Source organism: Aplidium turbinatum, chromosome 3, assembly GCF_918807975.1.
Source record: "Aplidium turbinatum chromosome 3, kaAplTurb1.1, whole genome shotgun sequence".
NCBI lineage: Eukaryota > Metazoa > Chordata > Ascidiacea > Aplousobranchia > Polyclinidae > Aplidium > Aplidium turbinatum.
In genome coordinates, this window is record NC_137474.1 from 32740583 (window position 1) to 32764541 (window position 23959).

General features: G+C 37.1%; 1 protein-coding gene and 1 pseudogene across 2 annotated transcripts; both read right to left on the bottom strand.

The window, feature by feature from the left end:
- Positions 1-8879: 8879 nt before the first annotated feature.
- On the bottom strand, positions 8880-19763 carry LOC145767111 (Na(+)/citrate cotransporter-like; annotated as a pseudogene). The gene is made up of 12 exons (XR_014288738.1): positions 19665-19763; positions 18827-19092; positions 17982-18126; positions 17080-17235; positions 16450-16604; positions 15687-15809; positions 15257-15361; positions 14633-14826; positions 14263-14381; positions 11693-11854; positions 10430-10567; positions 8880-9500 (listed from the first exon to the last, which is right to left on the bottom strand). The product of XR_014288738.1 is annotated as a Na(+)/citrate cotransporter-like (transcript).
- A 1471-nt stretch (positions 19764-21234) lies between these two features.
- Positions 21235-22268, bottom strand: LOC145766722 (protein FAM200A-like). The gene is made up of 3 exons (XM_082578429.1): positions 22234-22268; positions 21353-22026; positions 21235-21245 (listed from the first exon to the last, which is right to left on the bottom strand). The coding sequence occupies exons 1-3, from the start codon at positions 22266-22268 to the stop codon at positions 21235-21237; spliced, it is 720 nt and encodes a 239-aa protein (XP_082434555.1).
- Positions 22269-23959: the final 1691 nt, after the last annotated feature.

A 23959-nucleotide genomic window follows, 5' to 3' on the forward strand; every position in this document is an offset into this window, starting at 1 on the left:
AAACTTGTCCACGAAGCAATAAGATGTTCGTGCACCGATGGCTACCTACAGATACGGCCTGACGTTCTGCAGACATCCAGATTTTATCAACTTCTGGTGTCTGTTTGAACAAAATTTTCTAAAAATAATGTTGAAAAGTATTTTTTACTGTCTTCTCCAGGTGACAAGTTGAGTACTTACTTCATCTGGCTTTCAAAAACAAGTAAAAATGGATCCAACAAAAAATGTCAGACTGTTATTCGCTTATTCACAGTGTTGATTGCTGTCGTCTCTATTTATTGAAAGACACAATCAGGGATTTATTGGGTTTGATGCGGGCTAAAACAACGTTCACCTGGCGAGACAAATAGCAACTGAACTGACAGAACGAAACGTAACACAGATTGCGCAACAAGGACACTTGAATGACACGTGACAATACACACACCAGTTCGTGTGTTGCAGACAGGGCCCACAAGAGGGGGGGACAACCGGTGCATTGCACCGGAGCCCGGTGAGTTCAAGGGGGCCCGACAAAATGTCTAAAATCACGCGATAAAAAGATTGATTTCAACGATTTTGCATGAAATATTGTTTTTATATTAGTTCCGTATGTCGACTGGGGCCCCCTTATGGGTAGCCTAGGCTATGCCCTTTTTAAAATTACAGAATTTTCAATTTTTTGAGTTTAGGGGGGCCCGACAAAATGTTTAGATTTGCGTGCTCACGTCGATTTTGCATAAAATATTGTTTTTTATATTGGTTTTGTATTTTGATTGGGACCCCTCATGGGTATGCCCTTTTTTAGAACAACAAAATGTTCATTTTTTTGCGTTCAGGGGGCCGATAAAATGTTTAAATTTGCGTGTTAAGGTCAATTTTGCATAAAATGCATTTTTATATTTTGAAGTTGGTATTTCTTATATGAAGTTGGTATTTCTTAATGTCATGAACAATGGCAATCCATTCATCCTCAGTTTGCTCCCCTAGTCTCTGCAGATTTCAAGGTCAGAAATGGTATTGTATGTTAATGTAAAGCTGTATGCACACATATGCAATGCTATTTCAGCCATTTGGGATAGTATTGCAATTTTTATCTTCGAAATAGTTGATTTTACCCACTTGTTGGCATGGTTACAATCAGGTGTTGCCAGAGTTAGGATTAAAGTTAGGAAAGGTTAGAGTTAGGAAAGGTTAGGGTTTTGATCTTTGCCCAGGACTAAAAACAATTTCCAAAATACAAATTTTTGTTATCAACAGCTATAAACTTTTCCTCAAATTAGGGCAGAATTCCATATCTGACAACGCTATTGAGGCTATATTTACACTATGTAGTGTTTTAGCATTTTACAGTATTTTATCTTTGTGTATAACTAGTGTGTAGCCTATCTGTGAATTTAAAGTTATATTTACAATAGTGCATTGTTTGTGAAATAATGGAGTGTTAATACTTTAACCTAATTTATCCTTTGTAAGAACGCGCACCGCAAATTTTGATTGTGATTGGTGAGATATCACGCGACATGTCGTGGTGGGGGGCCCGGCAGCATTATCTGCACCGGGGCCCGGCAGGGCTCTTGGAGGCCCTGGTTGCAGATGCAAAGGGGCAACATCCAATGTATCAACACACAGTCTGACTGAACGTTTTTTACCTTACTTTTTCTCATTTTGCACTGCTCGTCCAAGACGAAAAATAGCTTTTATATCGTTACTAATCAGTAAAAAGTAGCAAAATTTTATAAAATTTCAGTCAGATAGTGGCAGCAGCGGTAGTCAAAATCTACAAAATGTAACAAATCAGGCCGCATTTCTAGGGCGCCATGGTGCACTCTATAGTTTACAATCCCTCGCGCCTCGCTTACATGGTGATTGAACTTGTTGCTCATCAAAGCTGCACCAGCAAACGTTTCAGTTACGGGACACTTTAGTTGCGTGATTTTACAGCAAGCCACGCTACCCAATAAACTACTTTTATTTATGTACTGTAAATGCATAGCTACACAAGCACGTAGAAGCATGGAATTAGGTAATACTTCCAGCAGTTTCGACAACAAAACTAGATGTGCTAGTTTGCTTTTTCTGCAAATATCTGCTGTAGGCTATATTTGTTGCTAGTATCGGAAAATGCTTAGACTGCTATAGAGCTTTGTTGGAGACAGTGGTTCAGAAGAATTTGACTTCCAGAAATCCCTGGTTGGAGAATTTATTGTCTGTTTCAATAACATTTAAACTTTCGTAAGACCACTGAATTGAATTAAACGTTGTTTCAATCCATTTGCATCGTAATAAATAAAAGCAACTAACGAACGGTTTAGTCTCAACGAAACCACAATTCAGATAAGAGATTCAAAGTGCATCCTAGCTTATCCTACAATCGAGCATACGTAAGTAGCCTAATTCCTTGAATCAAAAATTTCACGATAGAAACACGCTTAGCCAAAAGTAAACTTCCTACGATTTTCTAAAGCTTAGTATCAGCCTTAATAATTAATCTATCTTTTTCTTAGCTGTAAACTGATTGATCAATGGGTCGAAGAAACGTTTGTAACTTATCCAGGCCCGTAACTAGGGGGGGCGCAAGAGGGGCGAAGCCCCCCCTGCAAAAATGTTGGCACCCCCTGGAAAAAATTATGTTAATTAGCTCTGTTCGCTGACTTTTCAGTTTTATACTCAATTTTCTTGTGATATTTAATTGTAAACATTGTGTGTTTAAGGGTGTGGTAGAATGTTGTCTCTAAAACAAAGTTTGCCTAATTTTAAACGAAACTGCATTAAAAGAGCGAGTTTTGCCAATACCAAACATTCAAATATCTCAGCCAGGAATTAGCAACAAGAAAACATAGAGACTTAGCTTTATTACCGAAAAATGCCCTAGAAAACATGATCTTATCCTTTTGCTATGCCACCGGACAGCACCATTTTACAGGAATATTTATACCCACATGTTTGTTGAAAATGCTTTCAGAATGCACCAAATTCAAAGTAGTTTTTCAAAATTTTTTGGGGGAGGCCCCCCAGACCCCCCGCTGCTGGGTGTCGCCTTTGGCGAAGACGCCGTCGGTCTTTGCCCGTCGGCCGTCAACCCCCACCCCCTTTCAAAATTCCTGGCTACGCCACTGACTGGTTCTATGATAAACTAGTCTAATGTAAACGTTGTATTAGGCCTACAATTAATGTTCTTGCGTAAATATACCCACATTGTGTACAAACGTCGTTTTCGTACATGATACAGAAAGTAAAAGTTGGGCCCCCTCTAGAATACTTTTTGCCCCCTCCCTGCTGCTCCAAGCTAGTTACGGGCCTGAACTTATCTCTTTTCGTTTGTTGTTGCCGTTGAGTCTAGTTGCCAACAAAATATTTTTTTTTTAGTTAAATGCTGTAACTTACGACACACCAAGAAGTTTCTGGTGGTTTTTAATTATTTTGCAGAATGAGTTGAATCAACCACCACAACGACTTGATTAGCCTACTACCTGTAGTTAAGTCAATGACTTTTACAATCATCTACTGCTTTCTGTGTGCTGTGAAACTATCTGTTGCGATGTTATTACAAGGCATGCATGGGATTATGTATGGGCACAACAGAGGCAAATCATTCGCAATTATAATTTGATAACGTGATAAATAATTTGTTACTTGGAGAGAGCAAATATTCAAACAATATTTAGGAAGATTACATCAATGAGTTGCTTCTAGTTGTCTTTCTGATTACAACAAACAAATAATGACATTTGCTACCGTTATGAAATATTTTGCTGTTACTTATTAACTCAAGGCAAAATCGTGAACTCCAAAGTCCTCAGTTGCAGTGAAACATAGTTCAAGCGACTTTTTTCTTGCAAATGAGGGCTATGCCTACTCAAGCTTTTAACCTTAAAACTACTGCACCGCTAAGTCGTCATACCAAGAACAACCAAACTGATCAATTGACCCGTAGCCTACATGTGAGTACCACGGAAAGTTCTCATTACGGTATTGAGTTGGATAAACTTGCTAGGGAAGTCCTGAAGCTTAATCCGACTTGAATAGAATCGACTAACCAGTTAAAGACTAATGCTACATAGTCGACTAACAAAGACATGGAAATATCTTTTACACAAATCCTTTTTACACATCAACCTTCCTCACTTTATCAATTTTTAAATCATTTATTGCTATTTTCATTTAGGCAACGATTTGACACTTCACTTTTCTTTGAATGGCAGCTTTGAAGACACCCATCTAACTTCGATAGCTCTATACTACACTTAACGCTGCACTTGAGTTGATTGTTGAGATTTTTAAAACATCATTACGTCACTAAATGTCACTAAAAAAATCGATAAATGAGTTTCAGGGTGGTTACTTGGTGGTCTAACTAGTTTCTCGCAACCTGAAATACCTAGATTATACAATATACATAGGCTTGCAGTAGCCTAACTCACTTTAAACAAGTAACTTAAGAAATATAGGTATGACAAAATTGAAAAAGGTACAATTGTACGAGTCACTCTAACTTTGTCGAAGCAGCATCTCATACAGTTTCAGTACAGAGGTTGCTGATTAGGGCGACACAAATGTTATCAAAACAAACAAAGCTTATTGTGCAAGCTTCCTAGAATAAACGACCAGCCTCCACCAGTAGCTCTTAGCTTGGTTTGAATCTTCATCCTCGGACTGAAAAAGCCTCTGAAATGTTATTCCTTGCAGTTTCGCATGCATAGCCTTGTTTTAGACTAGAGGCTTTGACCACTGACGCATGCTCAATCACCGAGATTGACTGAGTGAGGTTTCTAATTGTCAAAATTGTGTTGTCTGCGATTTATTCTATTCTTCAGGTGCCGCTGAATGGAGAGCAGTCCTTAATATGCGTTTCCCAAGCGCTCACCCCGAGAGTCGGACCAGCGCTGCTTGATCGTGCGATTTTTTATGCGCAACGTTTAGCACTAAACCAGCTGAGCTGTCAGAGCTCTTACCTTTATTTTTGCGTTATCAACGAATCACAATACGCTCAGTGTCCTTTTTTTACGTCAATATTATATTTTGAAACCACATTTAATCACAAAATGAACATCTTTTATTTTTATTTTTCATGTGATTATCCTTCCATTCTCTCTCTTTTCGTTCCTGCTGACATGTGTTTTTATATGGCCAGCTCAATTCTATACCTTTTTCCACCGCCACTCTTTTGGCCGCTATAACATTTGTCCGGCATTATTCCAGACCTTTCCATTTAATACAACACAATCTGAAAACAACGTATTTTGCACTATTCTATGCCTCTCATTGGATTTACTTTGTCCGACAAGCAACGACTACGACAAAAAGCGGCCTAAGGACAGATGCAGCTCAACCGTGACCTTGAAATCTCATCTGTGTCCCAATAAACATCTCATGTGTAGCCTAATCTTTTAATAGACATACTGTATTTTACATAAACATAGCCTACATACATGAGCAACATCACAATACTTACAGTAACATTATAACAAACAAAAATAAAATAAAGCGAACGTTTTCGGCTACACATACAACCCTTATCAAGCCTAAAAAATATTACATTGTATATAAGAAGTACTTGACAAATATACGGTATAGCAAAATACGGTCTTATCTAAACAATTGAATAAACTGCTTATCTTGCACACATGAAATGAGAACTAGATTACGCAGCAAAATGTGAGCAAGATAAACAGTTTGTTCAATTGCTTAGATCAGACCATACTTTTGTTATTACTGCATGTTTCTCAAATAGGGGATATGTGGAACCTATGGACCTGAGGGACCTGTGGAACCATTGGTATATTGCGTGACTTGGTGATCTTTGTGTTATGTAACTTCACTTGTAGAGTTGAGATATCATTATCTCTCAATACCATGTGTTAGTACGATGAAAAGTCTTAAACGCTTAAGTACAAGGATAAAACGAAAGAATATGAAAAGATTGTTTAACGACGTGCACTTGCAGTCTACTGCAAATGAAAGAAAACACAGCTAAACAAAAAAAAAGTACATTACTTGATTTTGTTTCTAATTTTAGTCTCAAATATTTCATAAATAGATAGGTCCTCACTAGAGATGTAAATGCAAAAAAACGAACCGTTTTTTATTTAAAAAACGTGTTTTTTACAAAAAAAACTTGGCCAAAAAAAAACACGCGTTTTTTTGTTTTTATTGTTTTTTTCCATATTTTTGTGGAAAAGATGCCAATTTTTTTACAATTTGCAGCTTAGTTTCATTATAGTGCTCTTGAAAAACATTAAATTAGTAAAAATGGTTTATTGGTGTACTGAAATTCCTAAGATTTTCTGCTTGGCAGCATATGTTTTTGCATAGTCCTACGTTGTTTCACTTTCTTCTTCATTCTCAGGCATGTTTGTGGCAGTAGACCTGACAAACATTGATTTTGAAGCAATTTGATACATGACATAATGTAGATGAGTTAATTTATTTTTCCATTTATGAAAGTACCTTTTATGGAAGGTAGCCTACGATGTTAGTATACCGGTACTGGTTATTCTTGTACACACTCAACAGGTTGACGAAATTTTGGCAAAAACAAGATGGCAGTATTCAGAACACACATTACCTTGTTTGTTGGAATTTACAGGCATAGAGGAACCACGTGGGCCTGGGCCCACCTACTTTATTTTCTGAGTGGGCCTGGCCCACCCACTTTTGAAAGACAAATTTCTTTGAAAAGGTAGCGAAAACGGTAAATCAGGGAGGGAGTTTTAAAAAAAGGTCTTCACTCATTTGATACACACTAGTTTGATTATCTTTGATAGCTCAATAATGAAATCCAATCTTCAAACTTTTCTGTTGAGCCTACTATTGATGGGCAGCACGTGTGGGTGATGTGTGGTTGCGTGTGATTGGTGGAGCAATCTATCAATCAATATAATTATTCTAGTCATATACGCACGTACTGTATAATGCTGTAGAGTGTAGATTATCACTCCCAGGTAGAATTATAACTGTGTGTGTATTGTTGCCTTTTATTTGTGTGTACATCGCCATCTTTTGTACAGAGCTATAGAGCAATTTAACAAATTTGTAGTTTTTTTTGGCCAAATTGGGCTCAAAAATGGAAAATTTATCTCTTGTTGGCACGAAAGGCAATCATGTAAACACAATGTAACCTACAAACGAATTCAAGTATTAGAAATGCAAAAATGTTATTGGAGGTCTGGGAGTCGAAGTCCCCCAGACGTTAGATTGACTTTGACTGCTGCGCCTCTGGGCCCACGTACTTATAAAATGGTTCCTCCATGCCTGGTAATTTACTGATGCAAGCTATTGCCAATAGCTTGTTTAAACATGTTTTTTAACTGATAGCTTAGAAACGATGTATATGCTTTATTAATGTTGAAACAGAAGTATTCCTTTCGTGTGTTGTAAGGTCTTAGACACTTTGTCATTGATGCTTCTTGCAGATCATTTGTGACATAATGCAAGAGATCTTATCACTGATATTTTTAGCTGTCAAAAGTATTTGGTTAATTATTTTAGAAAAGATTTAGGTTAATGTTCCTTTCAAGTGCCCACCACCCATGTAGACTATTGTCAGGCATGGAGGAACCATTTTAAAAGTAGGTGAGTCCAGAGGCGCAGCAGTCAAAGTCAATTTAACTTCTGGGAAGCTTCGTTCCCCAGACCCTCCATGACATTGTTGCATTCTTAATAATTCAAACTGTTATTGCCTACATTGTGTTTTCATGATTGCCTTTCGTGCCAACAAACAAAAATGTTCCATTTTTGAGCCCGATTTGACCAAAAATATTACAAAATTGTTATATTGCTCTATGGCGTTAAATTCCAAAATATGGCGATGTACACAAAATAAAAAGGCAACAATATACACACAGTTATAATAACACCTAAGAGTAATAATCTGCAGCATTATACAGTACGTGCATATGTAATGATATCATTGTTTTAACCATAGAGACCATAGACAATAATTATATTGATATATTTCTCCACCAATCACACGCAACCCCACATCACCCACACGTGCTGCCCATCAGTAATGGGCTCAACAGATAAGTTTAAAGATTGGATTTCATCATTAAGCTATCAAAGATAATCAAACTAGTGTGAATCAAATGAGCAAAGACCTTTTTTTGGAACTACCTCTCTGATTTACCGTTTTGCTAATTTTTCAAAGAAGCCCAGGCCCATGTGGATCCTCCATGCCTGACTATTACTAGTACCATAGGACACTGTTAGTACTATTTGAGACGATGAGAAATCTTTATGGCTTGTGTGTTGAGAATTGAGATCTACAAAATTGCAATGAAAAAATATACCAGACATATTGTCTGATTTGAAGTAAGTTATACGAGTTATGAGACTGTTTGTTTCTGGAAAGAGACGCTATTGCAATGAGTTTACCCTAATTGCTGCATATTGTGATATTTAATGTCAAAATAGATAAAAAAACAAAAAATAAAAACAATAAAAAACAAAAAAAAACAATAAAAAACAAAAAAAACAAGCTCGTTTTTTTACATCTCTAGTCCTCGCCCATGGGAACCTATGGGATTTGTAGTGACGTTTTTAATATGTAAAATTACATGCAATAAGCAATACAATTTTACTCTATTGGTGTGTAACAGATAAAAGAGGAACCGTAGCTGTTTATACAGTTTTTCTTGTAGTGCAATCGCTTATAGCCTATGTCTCGTTAACATTTAAATAGTCTTAATTTGACCCTATACAGTAGTTCCGTTACTTTTCATACAATGTAATATTTTCGTTATAATATTTGAAAACGTTTGCTTTATACTGCTTTTATTTGTTGACATGTTAAATGTTGTGGCTTTGCTCAGCTATGTCTGCTTATAGTTGAAAAAGTAACTTCTCTACCCAAATTTTATTGTGCATAAAGCCACAAGAACAACAAGATTTATGCGATTATTCAATAGGACATGTACATGTGGTTTGAAATCAATTAATGAAAGCCGGGTCTCAAAACTAAACTTCTGTTTTCTTAACTCTGGGAATGTACAATTGTACAATGTCTATTCCAGACAGACATTATTTTAGCGGCAATGGACTGTCGCGCTCACTAATCAGCTGTTTCGGCTTTTTGGACTTCATCATTACCACACTCAAAGCAAGTTGTAGATTGGTCCTATTTACAGTATAGTTGAATATTTCGATTCCAAGTATGCCTCTTGTGTAGTTGTGTGATTGGTAGTCTTAATAATAACGTAATCGAAGCGCTAATCATGTACACCAGTTGCAGTAGACTAGTTATTTCTTGCTGTTGAAGCTCATGTGGATTAAGATATATTAATCATTCAGGAATCTTTAGCTTTATGAATGGGTCTCTTGATATCGGAAAAATATGACACGCATCAACAATACAAAGCAACACAGAAACTTGGTTGACTTCAAAAAACTGAATCTGTTGTGTTTGGAGGTATCGCCCACTCCGGAAATGTTTCTAAACCAAAAAAGCTATATCCATAAGTGTTGATGAATAAAGTCACCACTCCAATTCCAATAATGTTCAACAAAGTTCCGACTTTGACCTGGAAAATAAATAAAATAAAACTTAACATTAGTTTGCATAACTCTACGAATACCAAAGCGCGGTTTTTCATTTATATCGTTAATGTGGGAAGTAAACAATTACTGATTTGGCTGGCGATATGAAACAACAGGTTTCAGACACAACGAATAATAAAATTTGGACTGTTATGAATTTAGTATTATAAAATACCAATGTTGCTTCCCAGACAACCGCCTCGTTAGCTCAGTGGTTACGCGTCCTACTCAAGATCAAGTGGCATTGGTTTGGCTTTCAGTGTAGGCTATGCGCTTGAGCAACGTAATTTAGGACTGCTCTCCATTCAGCAGCAGCAAATGGATGGAATAAATTCCCCGAAAACAATCAGAAACTTCACTGTCAATCTCGGTAACCCGCCCTGTGTCAAGAGCATCTACAAGTACCGTATGCGAAACAATCAGGAATAACCTATCAAGGCTTTGTCAGTCCGAGGATAAAGATTCAAAACTAACCAAACCAAATTCAACCAACAACAGGTTTATCTGGTCTAGATCTTTCCCAAATCTGGCACGGATCTGACCAGATCTTTACCAGATCTGGACCAGATAAGTGGCTGTCTGGGTTGTTTCCTCTTGCTCCTAGTTCTTATGTATTTTACAGTGAAAGACAAAGGCTGGCAATGATTTGCTTTTGTCTGTATTAGAGACAAATATGAGAACTGTTGGTGTAATGAAAAGTTTTATGTTTCAGAAAGCCGAGGGAAACGGCTGCGTATCCACTGATGGTGCTTCTGCAATGTTAGGATCTGGAAGTGGTTCATAAACAAATATAACTTACAGTTGATAAACTTACAAGGTAAACTAAACAAGAAATGCTTTAAAATGTAAGCTACATTTTTCACAACGCAAATGAATGTAGAACAATAAATCTAGACTAGAGTAACACCCTTACCATGTCCAAAACATTTAAATGGCCATATGCAAAGGCCATGGCATTTGGTGGCGTAGCCACAGGAAACATAAAAGCCATGGGTGCGGAGAGAACTGGAGGAACCAAAAAATATATGGGGTGCACTTCAAGAGTCTGAGCCTGGTTAAAAACAAACGTATAGCCTATAAGTAATTTAACTTGGTACTTGGAAACGAAACGATAAACTTTCTTTCAATTATCTTGTTCAATGCATCATTTTAACATAAGATAAATTATGTCGCATGCGAGATATAGCCTAATCTTATGAAAAAGCTCTTATTCAGCATGAGGTTATTTGTTGATATTTTGTACAAAACTTTCCTACATCAAACTTCCATCACTTTCACTGCCAACCACAGAAGAACTAGTGACATTATGATGTAATTTGAAACCTCAAACGTCATAATGCTTGAAGGGGCTTTGCTGCTGATAAAAGACGAAGACTGAAAAATCAGAATTAACAAGAAAGAGGTAAGCATATCAAGAACAGCCTTTGACCAATATAAATAAAATATCAAAAATTGGAAAAGCGTTAGGTAAAATAAAACAGTAAGAACAATCAAACAAAACCATAATAAGCATTTTTTGTGTGCATCCGTAGGTTTATCAAAACTTATTAAAACCTCTTCAAGTTGGATAAACTTTTGGATTTGCAAACGAAAAAGTAACAAAATAAGCAACAGTTGTTAATTTTTGATGTGTGCGCTTGAGCAATGCACTTTACCGAGTACTTTTTATTCAGCAACAATGAGTGGGTGGACAACTTTACCGGCAACTAACTTTGCACAACCTGCGGAATTTTTAAATTGTCAACCTGACAGGACTTGAATCATTGAGCCAGTGTCTGTAAAGTATGCAAAAACTGACAAACTGTCCAAACTAGGTTTCTCGATGTAAGAGTACAGTTTGTCACGAGCAATCCATTGCTGTACATGCAGGTTATCTGTCGCGCTTCTGCATCAATTGTTTCAGTTTATAAATTCTTGGGTCAATTTAGACGCTCCTCCTTAAGAGCAGCTGACTGTATGACCAAATGATCTTTTGCTGCTCCTAGATAATCAGATTGAATTGTTCACCACTGAGCGTACCGTACTTAAACGTTTCTCTATGTTTTTGAATTGTACAGTACGTTATTTTGATGTAATTTTATTATGTACTAGTGTATAAACTGATCGGAAAATAAAATTTGCCTACTTCTTTCCTTCTACCCAAAACTTGTTGACTAGCAGCATTCTACCAGCTTACCAGTGATGCTAAGATTGGGACAAATAACGTAGCTATTGCTGCATTACTTGCAAATTCAGTGAAAGCGCAGACAATGATTGTGATTATCAACGATATCAACCAAGTATCGATGCCTTGAAGGACTTTGAGCTGATCACCCAACCATTGAGAAAGCCCGGAATCCTGTGAAAAGTCATCGAACGTTCATATTTTATTTTCTCAGCAAAACACTAGTAGGTCTAAAGCTAAATCTAGGTCTAAGTTTAAAGCCAAAATACAACCAAAAAGTGTACAGTCGCTAAAGGCAGATATCAAAATAAAATAAGGATAATGCTAATTCCAAATATCGTCACATTTAAGCCAAAGGTCAAATTAATGATGCTTTCAGTAAAAATTTTCAGTAGCTTTCTGTCGTTCTATGCAGGGCCGTAACTTTGTCAGTTGGGATACCGGGGCAAAATCCAATATGGGCCTCTAATTTTTTATATGCTTTTTTCCACTGGAAACTTATGACACGCTTCTATTATTTTTCGCTTCTCATAAGTCAAACATTGTTTGAAAAATGCGGTTAGTTTGATTCTCTTTGAATAAAAACACTAAAGAAGCTATTTGTACGGCGGCGAAGTTTTATTTATAATAAATTTACTGGTTATCAAACTAGACTGTTTTTAATCTATCAATATTCATTCTAAGAAATTAACAAAAAGTCGCTTGATCTTGACTACTAGAAATTAACTTAATGAATTGTTAGGAAATTTAGGCATAACCTATATCTGTTTTGCCTCACGGCCTGGGCAAAACGGACACCTACTGTAGAATAAAATTAATTTTTGTAAATAAACAAAGAAAAACAGGTTTCATACTCTGGGCAGCTGTTGTTACGTGACATTTAAATTTAAAAAAAAAACGCAATAGGTTGGTTTAGGATATCTGATTGTTTGTTCAAATAGAGCACTTCTTTCAATTTAGCATGTCTGTGTTGCCCCGTCTTCCCCTGTGACGAGAGAAGGCTATTTGGCCCTGAGTAACTAGGCTACGACAAAAACCTAAACGAAAATCCTGCTCAAAAAAGATGATACGTGGAAATTTATGACAACATAATAACAAGTTTACTTTAGTTTTGAACTCAAATTTTTGAAATAAAATATAGCAATGCGGGGCCTTTTGCTCTGGTGCCCCGGTATCTTGCACCGGCTGAACCTGTGGCAGTTACTGCCCTGGCTCTGTGGTTAATCGGAAACATCATATTGTTTATCAAGTTCCGTTTAAAAAGTATTTTTCCAATAACTCAAACGTTGAGCATTAGGCTACTGTAAATAATAAAGTTGGTTTGAATGAATCGCGATGTGCCAACCCTTGGTCTATGCAGCAGAAAGACTCAGAGCTTATCATTTTTTATACTACCATCTAGCGGAAGGACAGTTGGACGATTGAACAAAGTTACAAGGAAGACCAGCTCAACTGAAAGAAGAAATTTAATGATACCAAATCGAATTATTTAAATAACCATCTTATATCAAAACTTACACCTTCTTGCCAGATTTCAATTTAATAATGCAGTCACGGATGTCGGCAAGTGTGATGCAATAATACCTAAAGCAATAATTCTAATCATATGCAATAATTCAATGTCATAATTCCAATCATAACATAGATTTAACAAGACAAAAGCCTAGTTTTTCGAATGCGAAGTTCCAATTGTTTCCAATTGTTGTCATTTTGTTAAAAGTTGTGCAAACACAAAACATGAATAGATTAATTTAAAAATAACCGAACTATTTACAATCGCTTCTCTGCGCTAACATTTAACGTCCAAAATTACCTGCGAAAAAGTCAATGTTGACAAAATGTCAACAGTATGTGATAAGAATAAAACTTCCCAAGGTATTATTTCCGTTTCCCACCAAGGACGTGCTGACAGGCCCAGGGTTTTTTTTAAGGTTTGGTTTGGGTGACCGCTAAGTAGTTTTAGAAGACCGAAAGTGTTTCATTTAAATACCAAAAAATAGCCATATTTGCTTAAGACATAGCGAAAAATAACCATTACTTTTCTACTGTAGTTGCAAGTCCAAATTTTGTGAAAACCGCTGGAGAAATTTGGGGGACCGTTTCGGTCCCCCAAAACACCTTAAAAAAAACACTGGACAGGCCCATTGAGAGGATAATTAGGCCCGGTAGCCTACCAATAAAATCCTCGTACCCCACGTCTAAGACACTTTCAAAAAAATGCACCATATGCAACGAGCACGAGGTGGTTTCTTTAAGTTCTCGGGCCTTTTTGAAAGGTTACGGGCCCCTGAAATTTCGGGTTTGAGTCCAAAAGCGCAGCCTAGACCCACTTGTCAACGCGACTGCGTGCAAGTAATATAACAAATTAATCTACAGATAGGCTACTGTAATAGCTTACTTTCATTTTGATCTGTGACATATCAATGATAAAAAATGAACTGAAGGAAAGCCAACCTTGATATTCTCAGTTGCACTGAGGTTAAATAAAACATTATTACGCTACAGAGGAAGGTTTATTTTTATCTCCAAGCCACGTTTTCTTAATAGTAGGCTATACCATGCATTGCTCACTCAAAACCTACCGTAGCTCCTTGAGCCAGAGCAAACCCTCCTCCTGTTAAAAGCACAACACTCCACGGGAATAATCTTTGCATGTCGCTCCAATTTATGACAGCAGGAACTGACGAACAAGATGACCTTTCTGTAACATAAGTTTATACGATATGGTTGAGTTCAAAGTGATTGTATTGTTTGTTTATGGAGATAAAACTTTAGCGATAAAATCTGCTGGCTTTGACAAGGCCTTTAGCAAGTCCATAATTAAGCATACTATTTCGTTGATTTTTGTCCATAAAGACGTGTTAATAAAAACAGTAGAAGTAGCTTAGCCATCTACAGTAGTCCCGTTCAAATAAGATAGGCTACTGAAGTTGCTTAACCGAAGTGGCCTACTTGATTTGATTAGAAAGTCTGGTTTTCTGGACGGTAGGAAAAACAGCAGTGAACCCATTGCCACTGCAACCGTTCCATCCTTGATGAAGCCGTCTTCAAAGAAGACCGACCAACCAGGTATGAAACCAGGGTTCCGAAAGAACCACAAAAGAGCAGTTGAAGCAAACACAGCCAGCGAAGTTAGTTCTGCCCATCTGGAAGGTATAATAAATGTTTGTTGACAATACATAGCATGAAATTATGATGCCATCAATTCGAGGTTGTACAAACTATTCTCTGATTGGTTTCCTCGTGACTTGATTCCTGTGACACAGCCAAAAAAAAACTTTAGGGAGGGCAGAAAAAATTTGGGGGGGAAATATTTTAAAAGTTGAATTAATTTTTTTTTAATAAAGCTACTAAGTGCAGTAAAACATTTATGAAACGTCATTCAACATTTATCTAATGCAATATCATTAAAACATTTTAATTACCGTACATTAAAACCTTTTTTTTTTGGCGGAAGGGTGCAAGATAATTTTTTTGGGACATTGCTCCCACAAGCCCACCATGACTACGTCGCTGACTTCAACTTTTCATCAAAATCATCTTCACAAAATATAACCATACTACATCAACACTTACGAAATAGACCCAAGGTTGTTGTATTCTTTTTTCAAAACATTGTCGGCTTTTCGTTCCTCCTCGGAAGATCAATTTCGTTTTAAGCAGGAAAAGAAATCACGAGCACTGCAAAATATGCTTAGCTGCATCTGCATGTTAATTCCGTTAAAAACTGTATAAAAGGTTTAGCATCCATTTATGTACGGTAATAAGTTACAAGCTGCTCTACTGTATGCAGAAGCCTACCGTACTCTTGAATGAGTTTGAAAATAAGAACTTATAAGGATATTCGTATTTTTAAAGAGTGTAGGCCTACCTATCGTACGCTGACAGTCCTTACTTCGAAAGATTTCAGTTTGAAACATCTTTGGTAAAAATTGTCTAGCCTAAGTATTTGTCTTCAAGTATCTGGTAAAATTCTGAAGAGCAAAGACAGGGTAATTAGGCCTACTTGAATCCTAAGTAAAAGCACGATATCCAAAAGTAAGCGATAACGAAGAACACCAGAGCTCCCGGAAGACAATAAGCGAGCCATGTTGCGAAGGATAGCTGAATGTTGGCGTCAGGAAAAATCCTGAATAAAACAACGGAAACAAAAAGTTTTACACAAGCCAACATGTCTATCCAAACGGTTTGCATATGACAAATTAGTGGAAATATTTAGCAGGAGATAGGCCTACAATTTTGATATTGTAGGCTACAGGACTTAAATTAGAATTAAACTATAGGCTAAGCTATACAGTAGGCCTATTCAAGAACAATCTAACTACCAAAACATACTTTTAAACTCGACTGTTTAGAAAGGTTTTCTTCAGAGTTGTTTAAAATTACATAGGCCTCTTTTGTTAAAAGTGATGAATATCTAAAAAGCACTGACAGAATGAAAACATGTGAAAATAAATTCCACTAAAAAATACTGGGCTACAGTTGTGAACTGTAGTCTACAGTAGCGAACGCCGAAAGGCGTCAAAACATTTCTATTTATGACAACTTTTGAAATTTTTTAAACTTTCAGCAGCAGTTCACAATAAGCGCAAGTTAGTTACTTTTTTTATAATAATATTATGTTTTTGTGCTGTAGCCTAACTTCAAAAAGTAAACATTCAAAGAAAACACCATACAATGGCTGCAATAAAAATGCTGTAGATCATGTCACTCCTATTATGTGAACTTTGCTGATACTTCATCAAATTCACTTTATGAATATTTTTTACTGTTCATATAGTCCAGATAGCACAAGGTTAGGCCCAGTTCCAGTGACTGTAGCTGTTCCTCCAATGGCGGAAGCGTAAGGGACACAAAGAGTCAATCCTTTTTGAAGGTTAGAATTTCGCTTCTTCATTTCTTTTATTAAGTTTTCTTCCAGTTTCTGTAAATGCAAATATTAAATGCTCATATAAATATGACAATCATCCCAGAAACTACAAAACATCATACTAAAGTTTACAAAAATCAAGGTTTAGCCTAAACTCAAAGCTTAGAGAGGATTTGTTTAGTCATCCTATGAAATTCAGGCTTAACTTTAGGTTTTCTTCTTTTCGGCTTCTGGTTTTAACTCTGACTCATTGGAATTAAAGATCTGAGTTTAAAAAAATATTTAGGTCAAAATTTTGAGTTTAATGGTATAATTGTGTCAAATCATCTCTCCGTGTAAAACCTCATACTGTATTGTAAATAGGTTGACTTTGTTGCCATTGTCGTTTCAATATTGTATTAATACGTGCTTGACTTTAAAGCTTAACAAAACATCAACTTTATATTTCACAAAACTTTTTTTTGGATCTCAGTAGGCCTTGTAGTAAAACTCAAGCTTTCAGTTTGGTGTTAGAGTAAAGTCTACTCACCTGCTTTTCATCATCAATGACTACTGTTTCGTACGTAGAAATGGGTTCAGTATCACTTGGAACATCATCATCGGTTACAAAAACTTCATTAGAAAAACTAGTTCCTTGAGATATATCCTTTTTATCCACTTCTGACATTTTGCTAGCTTCATTTTTCTAAGAATCGTTAAAAAGAAAAAAATTGTCATGTTTTTAATCTAGTAACGATTTACTAAGTGTTTCAGTAGTTTTGCGGCAGACGAGATGAAAATTTAACTTGCATACACGCACATATTCCTGTTTTAGTCATTTTGCCATCAATATTTGTTTTTTTTACAACTCTCAAGAGACCAGAAAAATAAATCTGAAAGAGAGCATAGTTTATTATAAATAGTCAATGTGTTTGGATGCAGAAAAAGAGTGGAAAAATTTATATGCCCACGATGACAAGCAAAGCAACAGTCCAGGGTTTGATTATTGCTCCTGGTAAGTTTTGCTGCCGCTTCTTGTTTCTCAAATTGGAAAAATTTAGTTTTAGGCAAAGCAAAACTTTGATAGTTTTGATCAAATGCGCATAACTAACTGTAGCGTTAACTAACGCTACCAAGAATAATGCAGTTTGAGTTTCTTGATTAAGCTAAATTGCTTCAAGTTCTCGCCACTTGGGCTCCCTATCACTAAGATGCAGTACAGTCAAGCCAGAGTAGTAGCTTAATTGAAAGTTTGTTTAAAGAGACAAAAATGTCCCGTTGGTTTCTTCGTATTCAAATAAGCTATTATTGAAAACTTTGGCTCAAAATGTGAGTAGCCTACTTCTTTCCATCTATCAGTAGCTGTGTCCCTGAGTAATTAAACTACAGAACTTATAAGGCTTTCAACAATATGAATATTTTTGAACAGTTACACAGCTTATTGTAGCTTACCTTTTCGCTTTGTATTTCGTGTCTTTTCTCGCCTATTAGTTCGTTAGTTACAGCTTCAACAATCGGAAGCATCATTCCAGTTGTGGCTGTGTTGCTAATCCACATTGACAAGAAGAATGTTGTGCTCATGAATCCAAGCATCAAGCTAGAAAACACAGAATTAGCTAGTGTTGGATAACTGACATTTAAAGTGTTTCGATTTTGCATTATTAGGAAAATAATGGTGAAGACCTGTGAGTATGTAGAATGCTACATATAAAAAAAACAAAAACAATCGCAGACAGAGCCGCAAAATTGCTTCGTCAGTGACCTTATTCAAATAGAATAATAGTCGATTAGGATTACTGCAGGTACATTAGGCCCACTGTTCAAAATTACAACTTCTTTCAATAAAGTACTGAATAGGCCAAGCGCTCTCAAGGACGAGAGACAAAGGTCGACAAGAAATAATATTCTACACTTGGAGAACTGGACCACTGTTAGTTAACTTTGTAACTTTTGCTGAAATTACTGCATCATTTTCGCTATTGGTGTGCATCATTCCAATCACGCATATATTTAGTTATTTGTTATCTGTTGAGATATTTCCAATATAGCCTATAACCTAACAGTTATATCAGTAAATCCAACCTTTGAGGCAAATCACAACAAATGGGGCGCGGGAGGAGATTAGCCAGTAGGATTTAGATTCTTTCGAAAACTACACTTGACCATAACTTTTTGTTGCAGCTAGTCTCAAACTTAGGCTATTCATGTTATTCTTTGGATATCAAATGCAGTTATAAATAAATGAGTAGGCTATAGCCTACACCACTTCAGGCTATAGCCTACCCTACTTCACTTACCAGCGTGGTTTCGACCCGAGTAATGTTAAAACTCTGAGAGATATTCTTTTGTGCAAATTCGTTACTTCAACAGAGACGGCAATCATCAGTCCACCCGTGAGCAACCAGACGGTATCACTGAGGTAGGCTTGACTTACGTCAGCAGCTTTCATAATTCCAAGAAGTGGGAACAAGACGAGCGGAATCAGAGATGTTACAGCCAGAGGAAGCACTTCTGTCATCCAATAAATGGCCATTAACGCCATGCAGTATCCACATAATGCTTCCTGAAATAAAATGTTTGCAACACCGGTAAGCTGTAATTAATAACATCACTGTTTGAAGGTTTAAACATTTTCAAAATGATTAAACTCAAACGCTGTATATTTTTTGCAATTATAAAACACACATGGATGAATGTAACACGAGTAATTTCGTCAATGTTAAATCCTATAACGCAATAAATGGTCCCAGTGCTAAATTAGCTTGACTTAGAAGTTTAGGCCTAGATGTTAAACCAACAATTTCTGTTGCTGCGGAAAACTATTACCAGAACGCTAAATTGATGATGGACAAATTATTGGGAAGACGCATATACAAACATTAAATAGCATACAACTGGCTAATTTGTTACAAATGGTTCAATATTTAGCCCTTGAAATACCGGAAACTCGTTAAGCTTACTAGTATAATCTATCCTATCGATTCATTTCCATGCCGATAGGCTACACTAGCCATATCACTGCAGCATTGAGGGGTAGTCTAATAGCCTACCAATGATCAATTTTACGGTTTAATCAGTTTGTATTTTTCAGAAGACAAATTTTTTCGGAGTAGGCTAGTTCAGTTTCAAACTCACCTTGCCTGATACAAGGAGCGGAAGAGGTAAAAGTATGATTGGAGTGAGAAGAAACACCAAAGTTAATCTGTATCCCCATAATCCTTTCAAGAAGCTCATTTTTGAAATCTTAAGAAATTATTAAAGGGTAAGAAATTATTGATAGATGAACGGGAGGATTTTTTTTTTATTTTTCCTAATACCCTATACGGCAGTGGTTCCCAAACTGTGGTACGCGTACCACTAATGATACGCGAAGGTCTTTCAGATGGTAGGCTACGCGAGAAACTCACTTAAGTTGACACGTGGACGTCCATGGTTGACTGTAGTTTTAAAACAAAATAATACCGTTTGCGCAAACTTTCAAATTACTCAGTTGTGTCATAATTAATTGCATTCGTAGGAGATTCAAGCGTTTATGACGCAACATCTAGGTCAGTGGTTTTTAAACTTTTTTCTTTGAGCGTTTTTGAAAATGTTTTGTTGGACTTGCGACTCACCTAGCGATTGGAGTTTCAGTCATTTTTATCTATTTGCGTCTCTAGTCTAGCCTTTATTTGTCGCGCGACGAAACGAATTTAGAATTGCGCTATGGGATTGTTAAACCATAAGCATTTGCTACAGTTTCGCAATGATGAGTTCTCATGCACATGTCAGGGGATAACAATTTCTGCGAGCGCTTTATTATACGATTGAGTTTAGATACGAAACGGAATCATTGTGCGACGCCCTTGAAAAATTAAAACTACACACCAAATGCGTGGCAAACGCACAGTTTGGGAACCTCTGACCTAGGTTGTTCAACAGAAAAGCCAAAACTTTTCAGTTTTCAATGTTGCTACTGATAGTAGCAGTAGTAGTGCACCCTATTTATTGGTCTTCTACCAATCCGACAGCTCAACAGCTTGCTGTAATTATATTTAGTCTAATATTAAAGTTATTTTGTCTTGAAGCGCTGTATTAAAAATCATTTAACTTTTTTGCCTTTTATTGTAGGCTATATTTTTGAGATTTTCTGGTTGTAGCATTGCCTGCATTGGTGGTAAACAAGCATTGTATGAAACTGCAAAATGGTACGCGAATAGAAAAAGTTTGGGAACCACTGCCCTACGGGGGATACGCCTATTGTATCAGCTGTAAACTATCTAAAGCTTATCAAAATCTATTAGCTTAGCCTTAGACAATTGTATTGCAGCGTATTATCAAGCATCGAAAAGAGCTGTAGCCTACTTAGTAGGCTACTTAATCTATAGGCCTAAATTCTCTAGAACAGGGGTTCTTAAACTTTTTGAGCCGCGCCCCCCTTTGACGTGCCATCCAAACTTGCGCCCCACCAAACTACAAAATTAGCAAACATTAAAGTGTAATGACTACAGGAATTTATATTTAGCTTTCATCAATGTGAGGGATGTAATGTTTTTCGGAAACCAAAAGTTTAATTCGAGGCTTTGTAGCTGATAATGCACACTTCAGATCGGCTTCACAATCAATAAGTTTGTTTCGATGTTTTGTTTTTATGTTCAAAATTGTAGAAAGGCCACTTTCGCACAGATAAGTGGACGAAAACGGAAGAAGTGTGCGCATCGCCACGCTACCCACTCCCTTGTATATGTGCAAATGTTTAACCCAAAAATCAGTTAGTGGCATTGCTTCATAATCGTCTTTTGCAGTGGAGTTACACTTTATTTCCAAGAATTCCTCTTGCAAACCGTCGGGAAGAATGTCCTCGTTAGCACGAAAGGGATTTCTTGTCATCTTCCATTCTGGAAGGTCGGTGTCACCCAAGTCTGGGAAATAGCGTTCGAATTCTTTTTTCAAAAGCTCACCTTCCAGTTCAAGTTGCTTTTTGTCAAGTGCAGTATCTAGGTTAGTAAATGAAGCTGCATTTCCTGTTTGTATTCGGTGGTGCCACAACCCCAGCTTTGCCACAAATGCTCGAATGGAATCATAGCTATTAATCCGGTTAGTATTTCTGCCCTGCAAGAGCAGATTTAAGTTATTGAGGGCCTCGAAAATGTCCACGAGGTATGCCAACTCCAGCTGAAACTTCTCTGATGAAAATGGCAGAAGGAGATGTTGCTTCCCATGAGCTTCCAAAAATAGCATCAGTTCATCTCTCATTTCATACACGCGGGCTAACTGATTACCTTTCGATAACCAACGAACAGATGTATGGAAGAGGAGAGTCTTATGGTTCGAATCCATATCCTTGCACAGCTTGGTAAACAGTCTCATATTGACGGCACTGGTTTTGACGAAGTTGACGGCTCGTATGATTACTGTAAGCTTATCTTTCATTGCAGCTGGTAGAGTTCTGGAGGCCAGAGCCTCACGGTGAATCACGCAGTGAGATCCAATGGCATTGGGACTTTTTTGCTTTATCCTGACAATAAATCCACTTAGTCACACGCGTTTAGTCACATAGTTTGACATCGCTCACGCCCCCCTTGTGAACCTTTCGCGCCCCCCAAGGGGGGCACGCCCCCCAGTTTAAGAACCGCTGCTCTAGAAGATGAAAAAACATAAGCGTAATTGGAGAAAAAAATCTGTAGAGAATTTTTGTTGATGGAGGATAAGCAAAATCTATTACCTGAGCAGTGAGTAAACATTTTCACTGTCCCCCATTAACTCAGTAGTTACGCGCTCGACTTAAGATAAGGCGGCGCTGGCTAGGCTCTCGGAGTGTGCGCTTGAGCAATGCATTTCAGGACTGCTCCCCATTCAGAGGCACCTAAAGGATGGAAAAATTCCACAGCAACAATATTTCAACAATCAGAAACTTCACTCTGCCAATCTCGGTAACCGATCCTCGCTCAAAAGCCTCTACAAGTATGTGAAACTACCAGAAATAACCTATCCAGACTTTGTCAGTATAACGATAAAAATTCAAAACTAACCAAACCATGGTTTACGAGTGGTGTCTATCATCAAAATTTCTGTCACAAAGAGATAAACCAGATATATCAATAAAGAAGTGAATGATTCTTGAAAAGTTCTTCGAAATAAACTTTTTTTCTGCGTTTTACTATGTATAGCCTGATCAGGTTAATTAACCGACTTTGAGACCAAACAAAGTTTAACTTTGAGACCAAACAAAGTTATATATAAGATCCAGCAATGATGCTGGAGCAATGTGCAGTAAGCTAAGGACAGCTAACGCTTCAGTGGCACCTTGCGGACTAAAAAGTTTACTTGCAACAATAAGAGGAAACATTAGATGACCGAATCGTTTCAATCCGAGGATAAAAATTGCCTATCAGTCAAGCGTACGCAAGCACACTCATTCAAGCGTAAGCCAGAGTAGTGTGGGCACCATCTTTCTCCCGAAATCCCTGTGGGCCCCTATGTTTAGTAATACCTCTTAAATTAACACAAGAAAGCGTTAGGTTAAGAGCGCAAACTCTTTCAATGTAGGGAAAAATTTCACATTCATCATTTCAGTAAAGAGTAGGCTAAACAACTTTAATTTTATTTTAGAAAAAGGTAGTAGCCTAAATATGCCGACAGTAGGAGAGAGTGGGGCTAGTTTGAACAGGGGGAAGTTTAAACACTGCTAATAGCTCCTCTCCAAAAGTAAATGTATCGAAGCTCTGTTGCGCCATCTATGCTGACATAGTTACCGAGTACCAGCAAAGACTGTTTTTGGGGGATAGAAGTAAACTTTTTACTTTTTGCTTGTAGTGTTGTAACGCAGTCTGCAGTAAAGTTATTTAAAGTTTCTTCGCAGTTTTAAAATACCTACTCACTGACTTTCAGATGGCTTGTCACTTGAACTAATAGCTAGTTAGCTTGGTAGTGAAATTTAAATAAATGTCTACTGGATGCTGTGGGGCAAGTTTAAACGTAGTGTTTAAACTTGCCCCATCAAATTTGCTAAACCGTTTTTGTGTTAATAATTGTTTATTGAATTGTTTTTCTTAACTTAAATTTACATTCAGGTTGTTTTAGTTGAAATAATTATGAGAACCTATAAGAGAAAGACAAATAGGGGCATATCCGCTAGTGTTTGTGTGGCCGGGAGTTCTCTGGAGACTGATGACTTTTCTTCCTTAAGGATAATGCCTATGCCAAAAGCTCCAACAAGACAAAATGCAAGAAAAAGAAGAAGAAAAAAAGAGCAGCAATCTTGACAGATACCCCAAAAAAATAAAAACTTGAAGAAGAGCTAAAAGGAAGAAAAAGAAAACCAACAAAACCCTCGAAAAGAAGGCTGGGATATCTAACAAAGGAAACAACCAAACGTAAAAAGATGTGGTTCTGCCTGGTGTGCAGCGAGCCGTATACGAACAGCCGTCCTGGTGAAGAGTGGGTAAGGT

Excerpts from the sequence above, each read along its gene's own strand:
- LOC145766722 (XM_082578429.1), bottom strand. The coding sequence starts at position 22,268 with ATGGGGGACAGTGAAAATGTTTACTCACTGCTCAG. Across the intron at positions 22,027-22,233 it reads AATGTTTACTCACTGCTCAG|GATAAAGCAAAAAAGTCCCA; the intron begins GTAATAGATTTT and ends ATTTATTGTCAG.